Genomic DNA, 19,847 nt, shown 5'->3' on the forward strand with positions numbered 1-19,847 from the left:
TTAATTTTCTTGGGATATCGTATGGTCTCGAGACCAGGACTTTTCCTGCTTGCTACTTGAGTATTTGAGGGAGTCCTTTTGAGAAAAACGCCATTATCTTTTGTGGACAAACACGCTGGGTCTGATTGAAAACAATGAAATATTTAAAAAAAGACAAAATTTTAAAAATCAGAAAGAGCCTTTCCATCCTGATGCCCTTCTCTCCATTTTCCCAAAACCCTTTTTCTGTGGATCAGGAATTATTCAGGCCTAGAGGCACATTGGGGCGGAGTAGAATCTGTCCATATTACGAACTTTTCATCTCTCAGCATCAGGCTTGATCCATAGTAGGGTAGGCTCTCTGCATTTTCGGTCCGTGATATTAATAATAAATACATTAATTGTTATTTCTTTTGAGTGTTTCCCTGACCTAGATTCTGTTCTAAACACATTCTGTGCATTATCTCTTTTAATCCTCTCCACAACCCAGTATACATGGGGGTTATTAGCTCCACTTTAAATATAAGAAAACCGAGGCTAAGAGATGTTAAGTTACTTGCCTGAAATAACATTTTTCAGAAGTGACAGAGCTGAAATTCTGCCTGACCTCAAAGCCCATTATACTTTTTCTGCTCTGTCACTGGTTCACCAGTGCTAGGGGTACTTGAGGTCCTATGTCTTCTTGAAATGGGATTTGTAAAAAGACATTGAGTAGAATTTAGGTTCTTAATGCTAGTGAGAGTTAAATCTAGTGAAAAGTTGATACTCCTGAAGTTATACCTACCCGTGGAGATGGGTGAAGATCAGGAAGATCAGCGTAGAGCAGCAGCCTCCTTGGTTGCATCATCTGAAGCTTTCAGAGCCTCTGGATTAAAGGTCAGAATCTTTTATAACTGATGACATTCATTGGACGGGTTGTCTCCCCCAGAGCATCTTGCCTTCAAGAGCAGTATGGAAAAGGACACTGTGTATGACACCCTACCCAGGACAGTGCTCACAACTCAACAGGCCAAGAGAGGAAAACGATGATGGAGAGTTGGGTGGTGGGCTAGCCAGAGGTGGTGATCTGCCCAGTCATCCCTCATCACCTTCTCTACATTTTTCAGAGAATTTAAAGTTCTCTAACCTCCATTTCCTTCTTTTCCCTTTCTATCACTCTCTCTCTCTCTCTCTCTCCTTTCCACCGTACCTTATTTGTCTCTTCCTTTCCCTGTCCATCCTTCTTTCTGTTCTGTTCTCCTTTTCTCTCTCTTCTCCTCTTTATGTTGCTCTGTTCTCTTTCTTCTCTATTTCTGTAATTTCTGTCTCTTTCCCTCCCTCCAGTGGCTATAGTTAAGAGGAGAAAAACTGCTTAAGCTTTGAGGTTAGCTTCACTTGGATTTCATTCCCAAGGCCCTCTTTGCTGAGCTGTGTGTGACTTGGATCTTCAGGCCATGGCATTAGTGAGTAAAGAAGGGATAATATCAGGTGCTAGTTCTGTAAAACTCTTCTCTACATTCGGCTCTGCTAAATACCTGTTTCTTCTCCCTCGCTAGCTTCCTACTATCCCTTTCTTTCCCTCCAAAGCAATATTGTTTATTCCCTGGGCTATTCTCTTGATCCTTAGTACCTGATTACTAAAAGGAAGCAACCCAGTCCTTATAAATAGTTGTTGTTCTTGACACTCTGGGTGGGGGTGGGGAGACGAAGAGGTTCCAATCATCCAGAAAACCTGATCTCCCAAACTGCATGGTCAGATGTACCCAGTGAAACCTGTCCAACACTGGAAATTTTATTTCTTTTTTTTTTTTCCATTTTTTTGATGGCAACTATAAACTCTCCCGGTTTCTCTTCCTTGCTGGTGTGCAGTGAGCTTGCAGTACGAGGAGAACTTAACTAGCTTAATTCTGCTCATCGATCTAGATCAGAGTTCCATTGCAGGATGGAAGGAGGAGCAAGTCAATAGAAGAGAGAGAGGAGGAATATCAAAGGGTCCGAGAGAGAATATTTGCCCGAGAGGTAAGTGTAGCTTCTGAGAGTTGTCAGCCCATAGCTTTTAGCTCTTAATCTTTGGAACTGTGATTGGAATGAACCCTCCGTAAATGTTTTGTTGTTGTCTTTTTTTAACCAACATCAGCCAGCTCCAGTTTGGTTCTCAAATGTGGCTTACTGGGAAACTGCAGATTTTTATTTGTATTATTTTTCATATACTTTGCAGTATGGCATACCAAGAGAACAAATGGAATGGCTGAATTTGGTAGATATGATTAGACTGAAAATAGAAATGGTTTTGGCAGGCCTTATGGAGGGCCCTGACTCTTGCCTGTCCATCCCTTCTCCCACTTCCCCTCTTTCACTCCCACTATCCATTTTAGGCATCTTTGCTTCTAAGTGGAAAACTTAGTATCCACACAGCCTATATACATCCATCTTGTTTGGCCAGCCTCATTTTTAGGATATGTTGGTGGTTGTTAGAGCACAGATCTGGCATCCATTCTCTGAGCTCCACATTCCACATGCACAGAGGGTACCACTTACTATTCCCTCCTGTCTCTATCTGAACAGGAAGTCTCTTTCTTCCTCTATTTCCTACCTTGCTTCTTAGAATAGTATGGACTTTGTGGGCCAGAAGGCAACACGATCACTTTAGGCAACTTTATTCTTAAGAAGTGTGGGCCATATTAAATACACCCAGTACCCCTGTATTTGGTGGCCTTTGCCTACAAGACTGAAGAGAAGTATAGCAGAAATTCAGGAAAGGCTGTAGATAAGCAAGAGAGGAACAGATCTCCAGAAAATGTAGGCTCAAGATAGCAGCACTGTCTTACAGTCAAATTAGCAAACAAAGGAGGAAGAGCCAGCCTACCTTTGTAATCAAAAGATGGCCAATTCTAATCAATATACTTTGATGAACACTACTCTCCTCTCATTTCCCCACTCTCCCCTCCGTCAGCAAGACAAAAAAAACATTTATCTCTCCATCATCACCTAGCTCAGAAAAACATTGTCTCTGACTTCAAGAAAACTGAACTCCTCTATGAACGTGTTCCATTGTCTCAGGAGACCCAAGTGTTCCAAGGATCCTCAGTGGGGACAGATTCACAACAAACCTCCTGACCAAGGAGAAGGAATCATCTTACCTTCTGTTATATAGACTTCCATTCTGAGTCAGAAAAAAGTCTGTCCTCCAGATTATCCAACCAGAGCCCAAAGAGGGTCCTCTGCCTTTACCTGCAAACCAGTTGGGTGGAACGAGAGGAGAGAGGTCACTTGTACATGGCTGTGGCCGACGATGACCCTAAGTTGTGGACAGAGCAGGTTGGTGGATGATAATAACAAACATTTATATAGTGCTTACTATCTTTGAGACACTGTTCTTAGCACTCTGCATAAATGTATTTAATCCACACTAGGTCTTTGAGGTAGGTTATGTTATTTTCCTCATTATGAATGAGGGACTGAGGCATAGAAGGTTAAGTAATCTTAGATCAGAGCTCTAGTTGGTGAAAGGGTTGATATTTGAGCTCAAGCAGTCTGGCTCCTAAAGTAAACCACCTAAACTTAACCCCTAAAGTAAACCACCTCTCAATAGCTTGCTCTGCTCTGGGCTTTTCAGATTAGGAAGTACCAGTGATATCATAGTATAGCTATCTGTGATGTGCTGCTCTGTTTCCCTGACACATGGTAAATGACTGTCCCACCATGCCAGCCATTAGCAAAGCCATAGAGCCTCTGAAAGCACAAGTAGCTTTTAATAAGGTATTGGGGCTAATTAGGAACACCAGAACATAAGTGTGTACAACTGTAACAAAATCACAGTTAGCTCTTCTCTCCTTTTTTCTCCTGATTTCCAGTCTCTCAAGCCTCTACTAATTTATGTATTCTTTGTTAAATCCTTGTGGATTTACCACTTTTCATTTCAGCACTTCCTAACTCTTGTTGTGTTAAAAGCATCAGGAATCTCAGAAGGTCTAGACAAGGAAACATGTCCAAAGCCCACCATACTCGAGATTCCCTTGTGGAGAGGAACCTGGCCAGTCAGAGGGAGCTGATTAAGGGTGGAGTCGTAGGTAGGGGCAAATGGGAGGAAGAGGCAGGCCAACAAGAAAGGGAAGTGGCAAGAAGGGTGTTTGGATGGAAATGCTGCCGCTGCAACCTTCTCTGGAGCCTGAGCTGTGTACTGGGAGAGCTGCCCCACTTAGGCTCTGGTCTGCCCGGAGCCCACTCTGCTCAGCAGCTGGACACTCTTGGTACCTTTTTCTAAGGCTTGGGAGTGCATCATAATGCTCACTTCACTCAGCTCAGTGGCTTTGTCAGGAAATGATCCCCAAAAGGAATGTTGCAGGCTTTTAATTCTTTCATTTTTTCTAGGCTCCGAAAAAGTACCTGCTTCCCCAATTTCTTACTCTCCTTGGGTCTCAGGTCAGAATGTCTTTCATTTTGGCCAGTGTGGAGGATAGAAATGGAATAGTCATTGAGGGTGACTTCCAAAAAAAAAACTAAATTTCTTTCTCTTGTCTCCCTTTTCCCTTCCCTTGATCACACTCTTTAGGACCAAGCACACCAATTATTATGCTCAGCTTTACCTCTTAGGGAGAATAAATTTAGAACTAAAAAGGAAATAATAGGTTAATACTTTCCTCTTCCTCCTTTCCATACTCCCACTTTTATCAGCGTCTCTTTTTAAACACTCTGTGGGAAGGCTAAAAACACTGAATGCTCTTTCCCACTAAAGGTGAGAGGTCAGATTGGGTGTGTGGGTGTGGGTCATCCTGTCCCTGCTCCCTCTCTCCCTGTTGGGGGGTGAGCGTGGTTTGAGGACCTTGGGTATTCATAGCATCACGGACACCCTTTTCGGTTATGCCATGCTGTTTTCTTATAAGTTATTTTCCGTTTTCTCCCCTTCACCTAGACTGGCCAGAACGGATATCTAAATGACATCAGGTTAGTACCACTTAGCATGTTCCCTGCTTCTCATTGAGCTTTGTCAGTGAGGTTAATATAATCCTGTAATGATGCTTTTCTTTGATGTTAACCAACAGACTCTCCAAAGAAGCCTTTTCTTCTAGCTCTCACAAGAGAAGGCAGATTTTTAGGTACCTCTGTGTGATCTATATCTCTCCTTGTCATTGTTTGTTTTTTTTTTTTCTCTCTTTTTTTGTTTTGTTTTTGTTTTGCTGTAATCTTTTCAGCGGAGTGAGTTTGCTCCATGCATGGCTGCTTGTGGAATAATTCACTTTGTGGTTTTTGCAACATTGGATATTTTTCCCGATTAAAAAAGAAATGGCTCCTGCTCAATGACTTTATTTTTGTTGTTGCTGATCTCATTTTAAGTCGTGGATAGGTGGTGAAGGGGACCAAATAGGTGTGTCTGGGATAGGAACTGCTCATTTCCAGAAGTTGCTGGAATTGGGCATTTGGGGAGGATTTCAACATGTATTTATATTAAGGTAAAAGAATGGGTATCTTCTGGCTACGTTTTCTGCTATGAAAGGTGTAAAGAGCTTATCCCTGACCCAGTGTAGGGAATGTTTTATGTCTTTAAGAAAGAATAGAACACACACACATACACACATATAAAAACACATACAAACATCTCTGTCTATGCAGTTTTCTCTTTGGGACAACATAATGTGTAAGATGACCTCAGAAAAGACTTCTCTTCCTTAGAATGGACTTAGAGCATATCTTTTTTATATGACTGCCCATGACTTGCTGTTAACATTGGTGAAAGCTGCTATATTAACTTCTTCAGGCCTAATATTCTCCCATTTTCCACAAAGCAGTCATGAGAATCTCCCTTTCATTTTAGTCTCTCAGTCCTACTCTAGAGGATCACACAATGTGGTGATGAGAGAAGCACTTCATTAGGACCCTATCTGGTACCAACTGAGTTTAAGTATATTCTTCCCATTTTACCGATAGGACAACTATAGAGTAGAGAAAACTTGAGTATTCAATACTAGGCTTCAGGTCTAACCCATTCCAAAGGGCTTCTTTCTTTTTGAATCCTAAGCTTGATGGGAACTGAGATTAGTCAGAGCTCTCATTCCCAGCACTTCAATTGTCCCTTCCCCCCTGTCCTTTCTAAAGTTAGTCAGACCACATAGAAATTTGGATCACAAGATTTCTCATTCTTTGAAGGGGGGCGTTATCTCCTTTCCCATATCTCTGAACTCTTTTTCCTAGACCATCCCACCCTGAGGTCCATCGGAAAGCCCTTAGGCAGTAAAGGTTCTGCATTGTTCATGGTGGTCAAAATAGATCCCCCCCCCAAAAAAAAAATAAATAAATTCCTGTTCCATATTGTATACTTCAAGGTCATGAATCATCCCAGAATATCTGTAATAAACAGGAGTTTTAAGCGAACTTCTTTGCACATGCTAATGCACAGGGCTTTATGGTTGCCAAAGTATACTGTATCTGATTCAGATTTCTCAGTGTCCTGATTTGGTAAGCTGGTTTACACGGAAGAAAGAAAACAAAAGCAGAGAAATTAAGTAGCTAACCTAAGTTTATGTGGCTATTAGTGGCAAAACTGGGACTCTTTTTCCAGTGTTATTTCACCACACCACACCAGCTCTCTACAAATATCACCCCTTCCTCTCTGAGTAGTGTTCCATTTGGAACCCTAATTCAGATTCACTGCTAAGAACGATGCCCTTATCAGTGCTGTGGAGCATTGAACTACATCAGACTGTGCTGATAATAGCTCCAAGGATCTAGTGAGCAGGTATAACCCTGTCCTATCCATATCTCCTTGTAAGCTGCTGCTTTCCATACTATTTGTTGGTTAAAGATCTAGGTCATCTAATATGCAATTCCATGGACTCTGAAGGGGGTATCTTCTATTTGGGTACTAGTCCAGAATTCTAGTGATGAGAAGCTGGTCTTCTCTAACTGCTTTATACCTTTCTTCCCAAGTGTATGACACAAATACTGATATACCACATTCCATCATCCACTTTGGCAATAACTAGGGCAACTTCCTAGTTCTTTGGAAGATTCTATTCCATTTGATAAATAAGCCATTACTGACATTTACTGTCACCTCTTAACACAGGCCTCCTTACCCACTCTTCAGACCTGATAAACTGAACTTTTCACCATCATAAATCTACTCATGAAAGCTAGGTCAGCTTTGATTTTACAGGAGTATGAAGTGTGAATGCTCTCTGTCCTGTACCCCCATCTCTCCAACACACACACACATAGCCCAATCCAGGGCTTAGAACTGAGTCTGGGAGTTTTCCCTAGTTGCCTTATGTTTAGTGAAGTGGAAAGACATGGTTTAGTTGTAGAGAAGAAAAACTGATCTCTTTCCTGGCCAATACACAACTCAGATTCCCTAACTCTTGGGGGTGTAGTGTACGAACCCTGGCTAGACCATCAGACTAGCCACATTTCGAACACTTGGCCATCATCGTCTTGGGGGAACTGGATGAGTACAGAAGTGCTGCCACTTTGGCTCAAGCTTCCCAGGGTGTTTGGTTTAAAGTTGACTCATTCACTGTTTACCTCTAGTAGAAAGAGAAAGTTAATGGGAGAATTGTCCTAAAAGATAGTGCTGTGTTTGATTTAGGTGTAAAAGTCCATTAGGACTTGTCTTGTAAAATTCAAGTTCTAATCTCACCCATTGCCACTGCTATATTCGCTGCCCCATAAACAGACACATCTTTATTGAGTCCTCTCAGTAGGCTTGCCTTTGTCCATTGAGTCAGAGCTATTGGCTCTCACTTCAGGTCTGGTTTTGTTCCTGGAGAGCCCCTGATTTATGTTTCTTTCTTGTTTCCCATTCTACTTTTGACATTCCCAAGACAAAGGGATACAGTTTTAGGGAGACAGGGATATTTTCCAGTACTCTTACATAGAGAGAAGCACTGAAATTATATATATATATATCCACTTGGGATTCGGAGAAGAATTAGCATGTCCCTAGCCAGCTATGCCAGTGTGTTTGTTCTTAGCCCACCATGATTGCCTTGACCAAAACTTAAAATAGTGACCCTAGTCTTTATTTTTGCCCATTTTCCCTACAGTACCTTTGGAGCAGGTATTCTAATAAAGAAAGGTATTTTCTTCAATATTACCCTCATAAGAAAACACCTTTTTTTTTTTTAATGAGAATAACTCTGAACCTCGTGTCTTTGAAACTAAGGGGATTGGATGGCGTTTGTATTTGCTTTAGGTGGGATGGTAGTGCAAAGGAGGGAACCCAAGCTACTATGATTTTTGCTCACCTGCTCCCCAGTATATATACCAAAACCTTTGTAATTGTTGCCTTTGGTTTCTTTAGTTCAGAACTTATTGGGGGTGGGAGATATGAAAGGAAAATTCCTGGTTCTTGGTTGCTTATTAAGAAGCAGTAAGGGCTCAGTAAGACTTAGGGTTTTTAGGTCAACCCCATCTGTCCTGAGGACAACTGTTTATGATCCTAGGCAGTGATTACAGCATCAGGATAACCCTGATGCTTCCTGAGAAAAATAAGAGAGGAGGGGTCCCTCTTCTCAATAGCCTTGTGCCTTGCCTGGGGCAATAGAGTTATTAATATGGTGGCAGGTGCGCACAGTGAGCCCCCTACTCCTTGCCATCCTGGGTCCCAAGGGCATATTTACTTGATCATGTTGAAGACTTTAGCCCTTAGAGACCCTGGAACCAGTAGTTTGTAGATACCATCACAGAATTGCCACAAAACAGGTTGGGTCAATTTTAGACTATCAGATTGAGTTTTCCAGAATGACCCGTTAATGAATATAGTCCTCTTCCCACCCCTGGAAAAGTGGTACCTCTGCTGGCTTTGACACATGTTATGTGGAAGACCTGTTATATTTATCCATGTCATTGGCTACCCCTGCCTTCTAGCAATAGTAGCTTCTAGGAGTCCTTTTGTCTTAAGAACTCCTAGAAGGAGGTGGTACCCCTCTGCTCCCCACTATCTCCTGCATGTGTGGGATCCCTGCGGGGGCAGGGGAAGAGACCGCAGCCAATCTCAGCATCATGTATATGGTTTCCCATCCACCTCTGGTCTCATATTGAATTAGCTGCCAGCGCACTATCTTCCAGATTTGCCTCTGTGCTCTTTGTTACTGTACTGGATCTTGTTCTGTCTGCTCCCAGCAAGTCTTGGTTGGCCAGCCAACTAACAAGAAATCAGTGTCCATCCTCCTCCCAACCCCCACCCCTTCTTTGTTATCGAAGGAATAGAAATGAACTCTCTCCTAGCCCTTCTGCCGAAGTGGTAGGTGGGGGGTGCTCTGACCACTGTGGTCTCTGCAGGGGGAACCGTGAGGGGCTGAGCCGAACCTCAAGCAGCCGCCAAAGCAGCACAGACAGCGAACTCAAATCCCTGGAGCCACGGCCTTGGAGCAGCACAGACTCTGATGGCTCTGTCCGGAGCATGCGGCCCCCTGTCACCAAAGCCAGCAGCTTCAGTGGAATCTCTATCCTCACCCGAGGGGACAGCATCGGGAGCAGTAAAGGTGGCAGTGCAGGAAGGATCTCCAGGCCAGGTACTACAGCTTCTGTCCTTCAGTGTCATACTCATCATTTCTTGCTTGTCTCCTCTAAAATATCATTGATGTTTGGAGCACTGGGTGGCTCAGTCAGTTAAGCACCTGACTTCGGCTCAGGTCATGATTTCACGGTTCATGGGTTCAAGCCCCGCATCAGGCTCTGTGCTGACAACTCAGAGCCTGGAGCCTGCTTCGGATTCTGTGTTCCCCTCTCTGTCTCCTCCTACCCCACTCACACTCTGTCTCTCTCTGTCTTTCAAAAATAAATAAATGTTTAAAAAGAAATCACTGAGGGGCGCCTGGGTGGCTCAGTCGGTTAAGCATCTGACTTCTGCTCAGGTCATGATCTCGCGGTTCGTGAGCTCAAGCCCCGCGTCGGGCTCTGTGCTGACAGCTCAGAGCCTGGAGCCTGCTTCCGATTCTGTGTCTCCCTCTCTCTCTGACCCTCCCCCGTTCATGCTCTGTCTCTCTCTCTGTCTCAAAAATAAATAAACTTAAAAAAAAATTTTTTTTTAAATCACTGATATTTACTTCTAACAAAACATTTCTCACAGTATAGTGTCCTGGAAAGCTAACATAGCCAGATGAGGAGAAATCTGATTTCTTGGATCCCCTGTTTTTTGATTCCTCTCTCCGATTTTCTTTCAAACCTTCTTTCCTAATTGGAAAAATAAATAAATAAAAGGTTGCGATTAGATTATTTTATCTTATTTCTGACCAAGGTTGGACATCCCTGTCAGCCCAAGTTCAAGTTATATGCTAAGATGAGAATGATACTGCTTTCATTCTGTGGCCTCTGAGATTATAAAGAGGGTTGGTTGAGCAGAAGGAACCTTTGGAGTTGAGCTGTTTGTAATTAATTGGTAGCAACCGAATGGCCACAACTGCAAGAGATGCTGTGGCTGCTTCCCTGGAGCCCAGTCACTGAGGAGGAGCATATGTTCCACATGCCAGCCCTGTAACCACCCTTCAGCTCTCCTGATGTGCAATGTAACCTCCTCCATCTATTCCTGTTGTACTCTTTCTTAGCAGGGGGTATTTAGCTCTTTATACCCAGTGGGCCTCCATTTCACCCTCCTCCCATCTCTGAAGAATCCTTGCATCTCATCCCAGAAGTTCTGTAGGTTTTGTCCTCAGAAGACATCAGTAGTGGTGAAGATTCTGCCTCTGTTAGGTCTCTGATGGCCTTCTCTGTTACCTCCTCTCTAACCCCACTGCCTCTGCATTTATCCAGGTCTTTATCTTCTTTTATTTAGGTATGACGCTAGCCCCCAAGCTGGTTTCCCTGCTCTACCCTCAGCCCTTTTAGAACCGGTTTACTAGTCTAAAACACAGATCTAATCGTGTCAGTCGTCTCTTAAAATTAACATTCATGTTTCTGCATTCCTGGCATAATAAAATCCGAATGACTTAATGTAGCGTTGCTTCCTGACCCCAGTTTGCCATCTCAGTCTTACTCCCAGATATCCTTCCTCCTCTGGCCCTCCAGCCATTTCTTGAATATGATATTAGCTTCATCCCTCCTTGGTCTAACAAGCCTTCTATTCATTCCTGCAAATCCATTTCTCCTCCCACTTCCTGTTTAAGTGAGTTACTGCTTTCTCATCTTTGCTTCCGTACAACTTTGTTCATATCACTGATGCATCCCTTATCCTTATCAGATCGTAATTGCTGTGTGAACGTCCATCTCCTTTCGGAAGATCCTGTGCTGCTTAAGGGAAAGGACTGTGTTCTCTTCACCTTTGAGTCCTCAGTTCATTATACAATGCCTAGCACATAGCAGATACTTAGTAGAAGTATTTTGTGTGAATGCGTGCATGACTTGGAGAGCCTGGAAGTGGGAAGAATAGTTGGGTGACAGTTGTGCGTATGTGTGTGTACAGGCAAGTGCTTGGAAAGGCCAGATTGCCTTCTCAGCAACTCCTGTGAAATGCTGCAAGTTGAGGAGAAATCCAAGAGAAGCCAGGTCTCTTACAGGACTGGGAATCTATACCTTCCCAGGAAGCAGACAGTCATGTTCTCAGCTGTCTGGTCATGTTGGACAGGTTCTCGGTACTTCAGCGGAGGCAGCTTGTCAGCCTCACGTTTTGTTCAATTCCAAAATCCAGTATCGACGGGTGCGGTGTTTACTGTTCCCGGGGAACAGACACCTGCTAAGATGAGGACTCCCATCAGCAGGGCAGCTGCTCATTCATATCTGTGCTCATTTACGGATCTTCCCAAGACAGTGGGGGAAATGGACAGAAGGGAAGTGAAGAGAAACAGCAGAGCAGGAGTAGCACCCTACATGTCCAAGGGTGGCATGTTCACGGCTGGTGCTTACAACTCTTGGTGGGTCTCCTCTTTGCCTTAGGTTTGGCGCTAGGTGCCCCAGAAGTGTGCAACCAGGTCACCTCATCCCAGTCTGTCCGGGGCCTTCTCCCTTGTACTGCCCAGCAGCAGCCGCCACAGCCACAGCCGCAGCAACTTCCTGCGCTCCCACCCACGCCTCAGCAACAGCCACCCTTGAATAATCACATGATCTCACAGGTGAGTCACCAGCAGAGCCCCTCCGCTCTGATTCAAGCAAGCTCTGGAAGTACAGTCATGTCTGTTGTGCTGTGGGTGGCAGGAAAGATCTGTTGTTGGAGACCTGCCACTCGCTCCCCCGTTTCTTATTTGTTAGTTGTGGGGAGAGAAGAGTAAGGTAAGGGTTTGGCCAAAGTGCTCTTAGAGTCAGCCTGGGAGCTTTTTGCCTTCTGTTTCTTCCTTTTCTTCCTGAGAATTGCCAGTGGGATCTTTTACCCCATTCCACATTTCTGCTGTACCCCATCTCCCTCTACATCCTGTGTAATTAGCAAGGCGATTTTGTTCACTGCATCCATATATGGAGCTTGAAAAAAATCATGGCTCTCACCATAACCAGCTGGATGTATTCATATGACTGTTGACCCGCAAACACATATTTATGGATTGGGGTTTGAGAAAAGGAAATCTACTCAAGACCCCTTCCATACATATGCCATAAGGCACAATCCCCCCAAAGTTGTCTTTGTTTCCCATGCCACGAAAGAGCTCTTTCTCCTTCTGTTGCTGGACTGGTAGATATTAATATCAAGTAGGGTTTGCGTGAAGTTTCCTTTCTGTAGAGATCACACAAGTCTTCAGCATCAGAATCCGAACCTATTCTAAACTGGGACATCAGTGTTGTAGGTTCAGGTCTCCCTGATACTCTGAGCAGAGCTGCTCATGAGTGGAGTCCATCCTGTATCCTGGGGTATGTCTGGCGGTGGTCTCTGCCAGTCAGAAAGCCCGTATGTCTGCACTCTCCTGCTACAGTTCTTCTCATTGCACCTCCCAGGCTCCCTCGCCTCTGGGCTTAGTCAGTTCAGCTTGGCATCAGCTCTATCTCTTCCATAGGTAAAAGAAGCAAATCACAAGCATTAACACCCCAGGAACTGGAAACTAGACTGCAAAGGGCCCCGTATTACCCCATTCTGATATTGTAATCATCTAGGAAACCCTGCTTTGTGTCTTAATGTAACCCACATGCAGATCATTCCAGGCCTTTATCTTGGCCCCTAAGTCAGTTTCTCTAGAGTTCTGACTTTTGTTCTTGCTTGATCACCATCTATCTCATTAAGTCTCATTCATGTCAGCTTACCTCACTCCGTACAGAGGTGTGGCACACGTGTGTGCATTCCGTTTGTGTCTTCATTCAGACCTATAAATGGGTACACCTCTCTCTCTCTGGGTATCTCCTACTGTGTTTCTGTGTGTGCCTCAGTTTTCTAAGGTCCCAGTGTTTGAGTTTTCTAAAATGTGTGTATTTTAATACAGTCTTCCTCCCTTTTCTCCGTCTTAGTCTTCATCTGCCTCCTACTTCCATCCATATCTAGAAACAGACAAGAGTGGGAAAGGAATAAAGAGATCACTAGAATAACCATTTGGGACTGAAAAAATGTTAGAATGTCTAGGTGTCTGGCCCTAAATCCCAAACTTTTACTCATATTCTGGCCCTACTTCTGGATCATGAGGTTCTGTGAGTCAGTCATTGATATTGACTGATCTCCTGCAGGAGGCATAGTACTAGGTTAGGCCCTGTAGATTGGAGATCTCTGTTTCCTCAGAAATCCATTCTTTTTTAAAAAAATTTTTTTTTCAACGTTTATTTTTTTATTTTTGGGACAGAGAGAGACAGAGCATGAACGGGGGAGGGGCAGAGAGAGAGGGAGACACAGAATCGGAAACAGGCTCCAGGCTCTGAGCCATCAGCCCAGAGCCTGACGCGGGGCTCGAACTCACGGACCGCGAGATCGTGACCTGGCTGAAGTCGGACGCTCAACCGACTGCGCCACCCAGGCGCCCCAAGAAATCCATTCTTAATGTTAACTGTGATCACAGACTCCAAACTAAAAGATCTTTTCCTGGTTAAGTTTTGGTGTCCCTGAAGCACTTAATGATGGTGACTAATATACTACCACCACCCCACTATTTATTTTTTTAATGTTTATTTACTTTTGAGAGAGAGAGAGAGAGAGAGAGAGAGAGAGAGAGAGAGGGAGAGGGAGACAGTGGGGGAGGGGCAGAGAGAGAGGGAGACACAGAATCCAAAACAGGATACAGGCTCTGAGTTGTCAGCACAGAGCCCGACGCGGGGCTCGAACCCACAAACCGTGAGATCATGACCTGAGCCAAAGTTGGACGCTTAACGGACTGAGCCACCCAGGCGCCTCCGCCACCCCACTGTTTACACCTTCTTTTTTTTCCTCTCCACTTTTCGCCCTCTCTCTCTATCCCTTCTTCTTCCTATTGCCTTTTTCTTTCTTTGTTTTTTTCTCTTTTTCCCTCTCAGGACTGGTGGCTCTCCAGTCTCAAGGTGCTGAGCCCCAGCATATTTATTGTTTAGTTTCACAAATGGTTTGCAACAGTGCAGGGATGAAGGAAGGAACCACACACACATACATGCCACCGTGCTGACTCTAAAGGTTTTCCTTTCGGAGAAATAGCAAGAAAAGCTCTGTGTTCCAAGGCCTGGGGACAGTGCTAGAAACTATGTTAAACTTTTCCTTCCTGGCAGGCCTCCGCTGTCCGAGCAGACCTCCCTATGTAAAACCAAGGGGTGAGGTTGAGAATTAAAGGGCCAGTGGCTACCTTTTGCTGTGTTTACCTAAGGTAGAGTGGACCACTTGGAAAGGAGGAGTCCTCTGGGAATCAAGTCAGGCAGCCCAGAGCCAGTGATCTAGCCCAGAATTCACCAGCAGGTGGCAGTCGTATCCCTCATGGCCAGTCTTTGGCTTCCTCATGGTATTTCGGAAGCTCCCTAGCCCTGGGGTTTGAGACTGAGAACTATCGCTGAGGGTAGTGGTAGAAGAACCTAAAAATAGCACTGAGACACATACTTTTACCACTACTCTTCTTCAGTCAAAAGAGGCCTACGAGAGGAGCATCATTTCTTCCCTCTTTACTTTTTACTCAAATGTGTAAGAAATGTGAGGAAAACAGGCAGCTGTACCTATGGCTACCCCTTCTCCCCCAAAGGATGTAAGATCTGAAGCATAGTAGACCCTTCCCCAAGAGGAAGGAGAGGATCAGGGTAATAGAACACGTGTTTAAAAGCTACCAGCACAAGGAGCTCATGCTGAGCAGCTTGGCCAGCAGTTGCATTTGAAATGCCACTGGCTCACAGAACATGGGCATGCCAGGAGAGCTGGGAGTCTCTCAAGGCTGCGGTAATGTCTCCCCCAGTCTCACAGTGGATTCTCAGGAGGTTTTTCTTAACCAAGATGACTTACATTTTATTTTCAACAAACTCCAGGTATCAGGAGCTTTCTCTGTTTTGGAGGTCTTCTAATTCCCGGACTCTGCCTCCAGAACTGCTAGTCCCCTCTATGAAAGAGTCTCCCGGAAGTATATGGCAAAAGACCATATTGACACCTTGGTCCCTGATACCTCTTAATACTCTAAATTTGGAAGGAGGGAGGAGAATCATACAAACAAAACAATGTGTAAATCTGTTTAACTTCTTCCTTCACCCGCTCCCTACTGTTAAGAGTGGAGTGGGAAGAATATGTCAGGCAGAACTAGGTTCCCATCCCAGCTCTGCCACATTAGATGTGTGATCCTGGACGTGTGACTGAATTTCTCTGAGCCTTACTACCTTAACTGCAAATACAAGCGATCCTGTCTCCCTGTGGATTACTGTGAGTCTGTAATGAGATATGTATGTAAATGAGATAACGTATAAAATGTTATTTCCCCCTCTCTTCGTAGCCTCTCTCCTTTTCTCCCACCTCATCTACCACCAGAGGCTACAGCTAGAGAACCGATTCTCCAGGAGAAGTGATTGAAATGGCTGGAGGGGAAGAAGAGAGAAAAAAAATAACTCCCCATTAGTTGGTTTAGAACACATCATGTTCCTAATAAACAAATCCTCCTGCTTGAGGCTAGTGAAGGGACTAAAGGAACAAAATCTAAAGCAAGGCTATTTATATTTTATTCTACATCCCTCCCTGTTTGCTTATGGGGGCATTTTTCATACTGCCCTCACAGCCTGGAGGAGCACAGAACAATCATGGAGCAGGAGGAAGTAGCTGGAACTGGGCATAAACTGGCTCTTACTTCCTTCTGTACCCTTGGGAGGGAGACAATCCTTGTGAATGAGCTCTTCCTCCAGGAGAGCTGTGGTGTGAAATCAGGAGTGTGGCCGGGAAAGCTGAGCCAGACCTTGGATGACCCCTCCTACAAAAGCAGGAATCCCTTCTTAAGTGGGCATTCAAGGAGGGTTATGGTCGTGCTCCCCAGGGATCGTATGTTCAGAAAAAATGCTTTGGGAAAAGCCGTGTTTGGAATCAGGCAGCAGACACACCGGCTCTGAGAGTCCTAAGATTGCTCTCAACGACTGCAGAGTTCTGAGTAGCTAATGGGTGGAGTGCGCACTGCAGCAGGCCTCTCCTGATAGGAGAGATTGCGTATCTGTCGCCGATGCGGATGCGAAAGCCACAGGCTGTCCTGGGCTTGGTCTCCAGTCTGCTCAGCAGCCTTGCTCTTCATGTGACATTTTTTTATGATTAACCTTGTTGTTCCTCCCCTTTCCCTCCCCACCTCTACCCTCCCTCCCCCTGCCTCTCCCTGCACTTCCCTTTTCTCTTCCCTGTTCCACATGCCTCTCTGCTGGTCCACAGCCAGTCCCAGCTCTGCAGCCCTCTCCGCAGCCTGTTCAGTTCTCTCCAGGCTCCTGTCCCCAAGTCCTTCTGCCAGTCTCTCCGCCCCAGCAGTACAACATGGTATAAACTCCTTTCCCCTTTTTGTCGTGTCCATGTGTGGTATGTCTGTGGGTCCGTCTGGGACAAAGCAGCTGTACTTTTTGGAGGGCCATGTTAAAAGGCATATCTTCTTGAGCAAAGGGCCAGCATAGGCTGAGCTATGTTCCATTCTGGCGGCCTCATCCCAGCACTTGTGGCATCAAAAGATGCCTAAATGTAAGACAGAGAGGAGCGCTGGTTCCCCTGAGTCTCGGGAGAGGTACAGAATTGGATATTGCTCTAACCTGGGCTCCTTGTCTTTCTACTGTGTGCATCTTTCATCCCTCCTCCTCCCTGGATATGTCTGAAGAACCCAGTTTATCCCATATAGGATGGTTTTCTGTCATTTCCTTTGAAGGTAAAAACACAACTGCAGATTTGTTTGGTATCATCGGTCCAAACTTAAAATGTTCCCCTATGTTACTGTGTTATTTTATATTTAAAAAAAAAAAAAAAGCTCCATTTCTGCGGCATAGCACATGCTGTTTAAATTGTTTGTACCCTAGCTACAAATCCTATGAAGACCTGATCCACCTCATAGTTGATAACTTTTTTTTTAACTTAACATCTTTTTTTTTTTAATGTTTGTTTATTTTGAGAGAGAAAGAAAGTATGAGCAGGGGAGGGGCAGAGAGAGAGAATCCCAAGCAGGCTCCATGCTCTGCGAGGAGCCTGACTTGGGGCACAGTCCCATGACCTTGAGATCATGACCTGAGCCGAAATCAAGAGTCCTCTGTGTTTAACCGACTGAACCACCCAGGCGCCCGCCCCATAATTGATAACTTTTATCATGGTTATCAGAGCCCTGATTATTTTTAATTTTGTGTTAACCACACCTGTCTGGTTTTTGGTTTTTTTAATGTTTATTCATTTATTTTGAGAGAGAGATCGAGAGCGAGTGGGAGAAGGGCCAAGAAAGAGGGAGACAGAGAATCCCAAGCAGTCTGTGCACTGTGTCAGCACAGAGCCTGATGCAGGGCTTGAAATCATGAACCGTGAGATCATGACCTGAGCTGAAACCAAAAGTCAACTGCTCAATCAACTGAGCCTCCCAGGCACCCCACACCCTTCTAATTTTTCACTAGAATCCCCTTTCCTTCTGCCTATATCTCCATTCTGAAAAGTTTTGGAATGTAGACCTCAAAATTATCTGCAATCCAGTCCTCTTATCATCTATTCCTGCTCACTAAGGTAGCAGAACAGCTAACTTGAAGATCAGATTCCTGAAAATTAAGTGAAACCACGGGAAAGCATTGCCTTTTCTTTCTACTAGTTCCTCTTTCAAAAGAAGTCCTGCTCTGCGTGTGTGTGTGCGTGTGTGTGTGTGTGTCAACTACCGTCCGGGAAGCAGAAGGAACGAGGAAGCTAACAAATTCTAACCTATCATCATACAAGTGAGAGGCAGAACACCATCCCTCTTGCTGCTTAGAGAAGAAGGCTGAGCGAGGAGGCAATTACAGAACTAGCCTGTCAGCCTCCTTGCCCTTCACCTTGGCCACTCAGCCTGGCCTCCTTTCAGAGGTGAGAATTGGAAGTAGTTCCTGAAGGGCAGGAGAACTCTAGGCAAGTGTCAGCGAACAGAGGTGGAAATGACCTCAAGAGGAGGGAGTAAGGAGATAAGCAGCAGGAGGGGGAGCCCACCAGTCCTTTCGCTGCATAGGCAAAGCTGGGGAGCCACGAGAACCTAACCATCCCTAATCCATTCGAGGTGTTACTTATCTAGGTCCTTTATTATAAAAACAGGATTTATGGCAATATAGGGCCTTTTGTATGGTTGGAGACTGGAAGACCGGAAAAGAAGGACTTACAATCTTTTTCTTGTTAACCCATTAGTTTGTCCTGTTTTTTTCTATATATATATATATATATAGAAAGTTGTATTGTTGCTCCCATCTCTCTAGGACCAATTCTAATAAAGATCAGAGTCACCGTGGCCATTGTTATGTGGTAAGGAGTCCGGTTCTGGAGTTGGGCTTTACACAGCTGTTCAGTTCATAGCAATTTTTTTTAAGATTTTATTTTTAAGTAATCTCTCCACCCTATGTTGGGCTTGAGCTCACAACCCCAAGATCAAAAGTTGCACGTTTCACCGACTGGGCCAGCCGGGCACCCCCAGTTCATAGCAATTTAAAACACCACATGACAGAAGCTTAGGGCTAAAAAGCGCCTCCTAGGGCATGGAGGCAGGAGTGTCCCAAATTGGTGTAAGGAAGGAAGGCTGTAGAGGGGGTTGCTATAGCTGTCTGTCTGTCTGGTTTTGTGTTGAAGCCAAAGATTTGGGGCTTGATATGACCTCAGTCCTTGAGTCTCCCTTGCTCTCTCAACAGGCAGATGACCTCAGCAACCCCTTTGGACAAATGAGCCTTAGCCGTCAAGGTTCTACTGAAGCAGCTGACCCATCCTCAGCTCTGTTCCAGCCCCAGCTTATCTCCCAGCACCCTCAGCAGACTAGCTTCATCATGGCTTCTACAGGACAGCCCCTCCCCACGTCCAACTATTCCCCCTCTAGCCATGCGCCTCCTACTCAGCAAGTCCTGCCGCCCCAGGGCTACATGCAGCCCCCTCAACAGGTGAGCAGCATGGGCTCCCAGCTAAAATCACTAATTGAGTTTGTCCACGATTACGATCCTTCTTTCTTCCTCTAGTTTAGACAGAGCCGAGGACGTACCTATCCCCACTTCCATTACCTCACCTTGCATTTGAGAGTTGTCTTTCTAGTCGGAAGGTCGTCTTTCTCTATAACATAAATCCTTCCAGTTCTGTTTCATACTGGTATATGAATTCTGCAATTACAGGTCCAAATATCTCTACAGATTTCTGGCTATTTACCCTGATGTATTTCATAGTTGGGATGTTGGGGCTGAATGTAAGGGCCCCTCTCACATATCTGTTTTCTCTCACCATAGATCCAGGTTTCTTATTATCCCCCTGGACAGTATCCTAACTCCAACCAGCAATATCGACCTCTCTCTCACCCGGTGGCCTACAGCCCCCAACGTGGTCAACAGCTGCCTCAGCCATCCCAGCAGCCTGGTAAGAGGAACTGCTGGTGTAAGAAGGCAGTGAATAGGGGAAGGGCAGAGACTGGGAAAGA

The 19,847-nt window shown here is 44.9% G+C and overlaps 1 protein-coding gene across 33 annotated transcripts in view; it reads left to right on the forward strand.

Moving 5' to 3' along the window:
- Positions 1-19,847, forward strand: part of R3HDM2 (R3H domain containing 2) — a 162,120-nt gene that overhangs the window by 129,889 nt on the left and 12,384 nt on the right. For 17 of the 33 annotated variants that reach the window (XM_086713003.1, XM_086713011.1, XM_086713025.1 and 14 more), the window contains 8 exons: positions 1,882-1,977; positions 4,871-4,902; positions 5,001-5,054; positions 9,235-9,467; positions 11,824-11,999; positions 16,634-16,735; positions 19,081-19,323; positions 19,660-19,786. In XM_086713003.1, coding sequence (XP_086569129.1) covers positions 1,882-1,977; positions 4,871-4,902; positions 5,001-5,054; positions 9,235-9,467; positions 11,824-11,999; positions 16,634-16,735; positions 19,081-19,323; positions 19,660-19,786 — 1,063 coding nt within the window. The remainder of the gene's footprint in view (positions 1-1,881; positions 1,978-4,870; positions 4,903-5,000; positions 5,055-9,234; positions 9,468-11,823; positions 12,000-16,633; positions 16,736-19,080; positions 19,324-19,659; positions 19,787-19,847) is intronic. The other 16 variants (XM_086713009.1, XM_025926941.2, XM_025926944.2 and 13 more) reach the window with 9 other exon arrangements.

The sequence above is a fragment of the Puma concolor genome, chromosome B4, assembly GCF_028749965.1.
Source record: "Puma concolor isolate L17-30 chromosome B4, mPumCon1.1.hap2, whole genome shotgun sequence".
Taxonomy (NCBI): domain Eukaryota; kingdom Metazoa; phylum Chordata; class Mammalia; order Carnivora; family Felidae; genus Puma; species Puma concolor.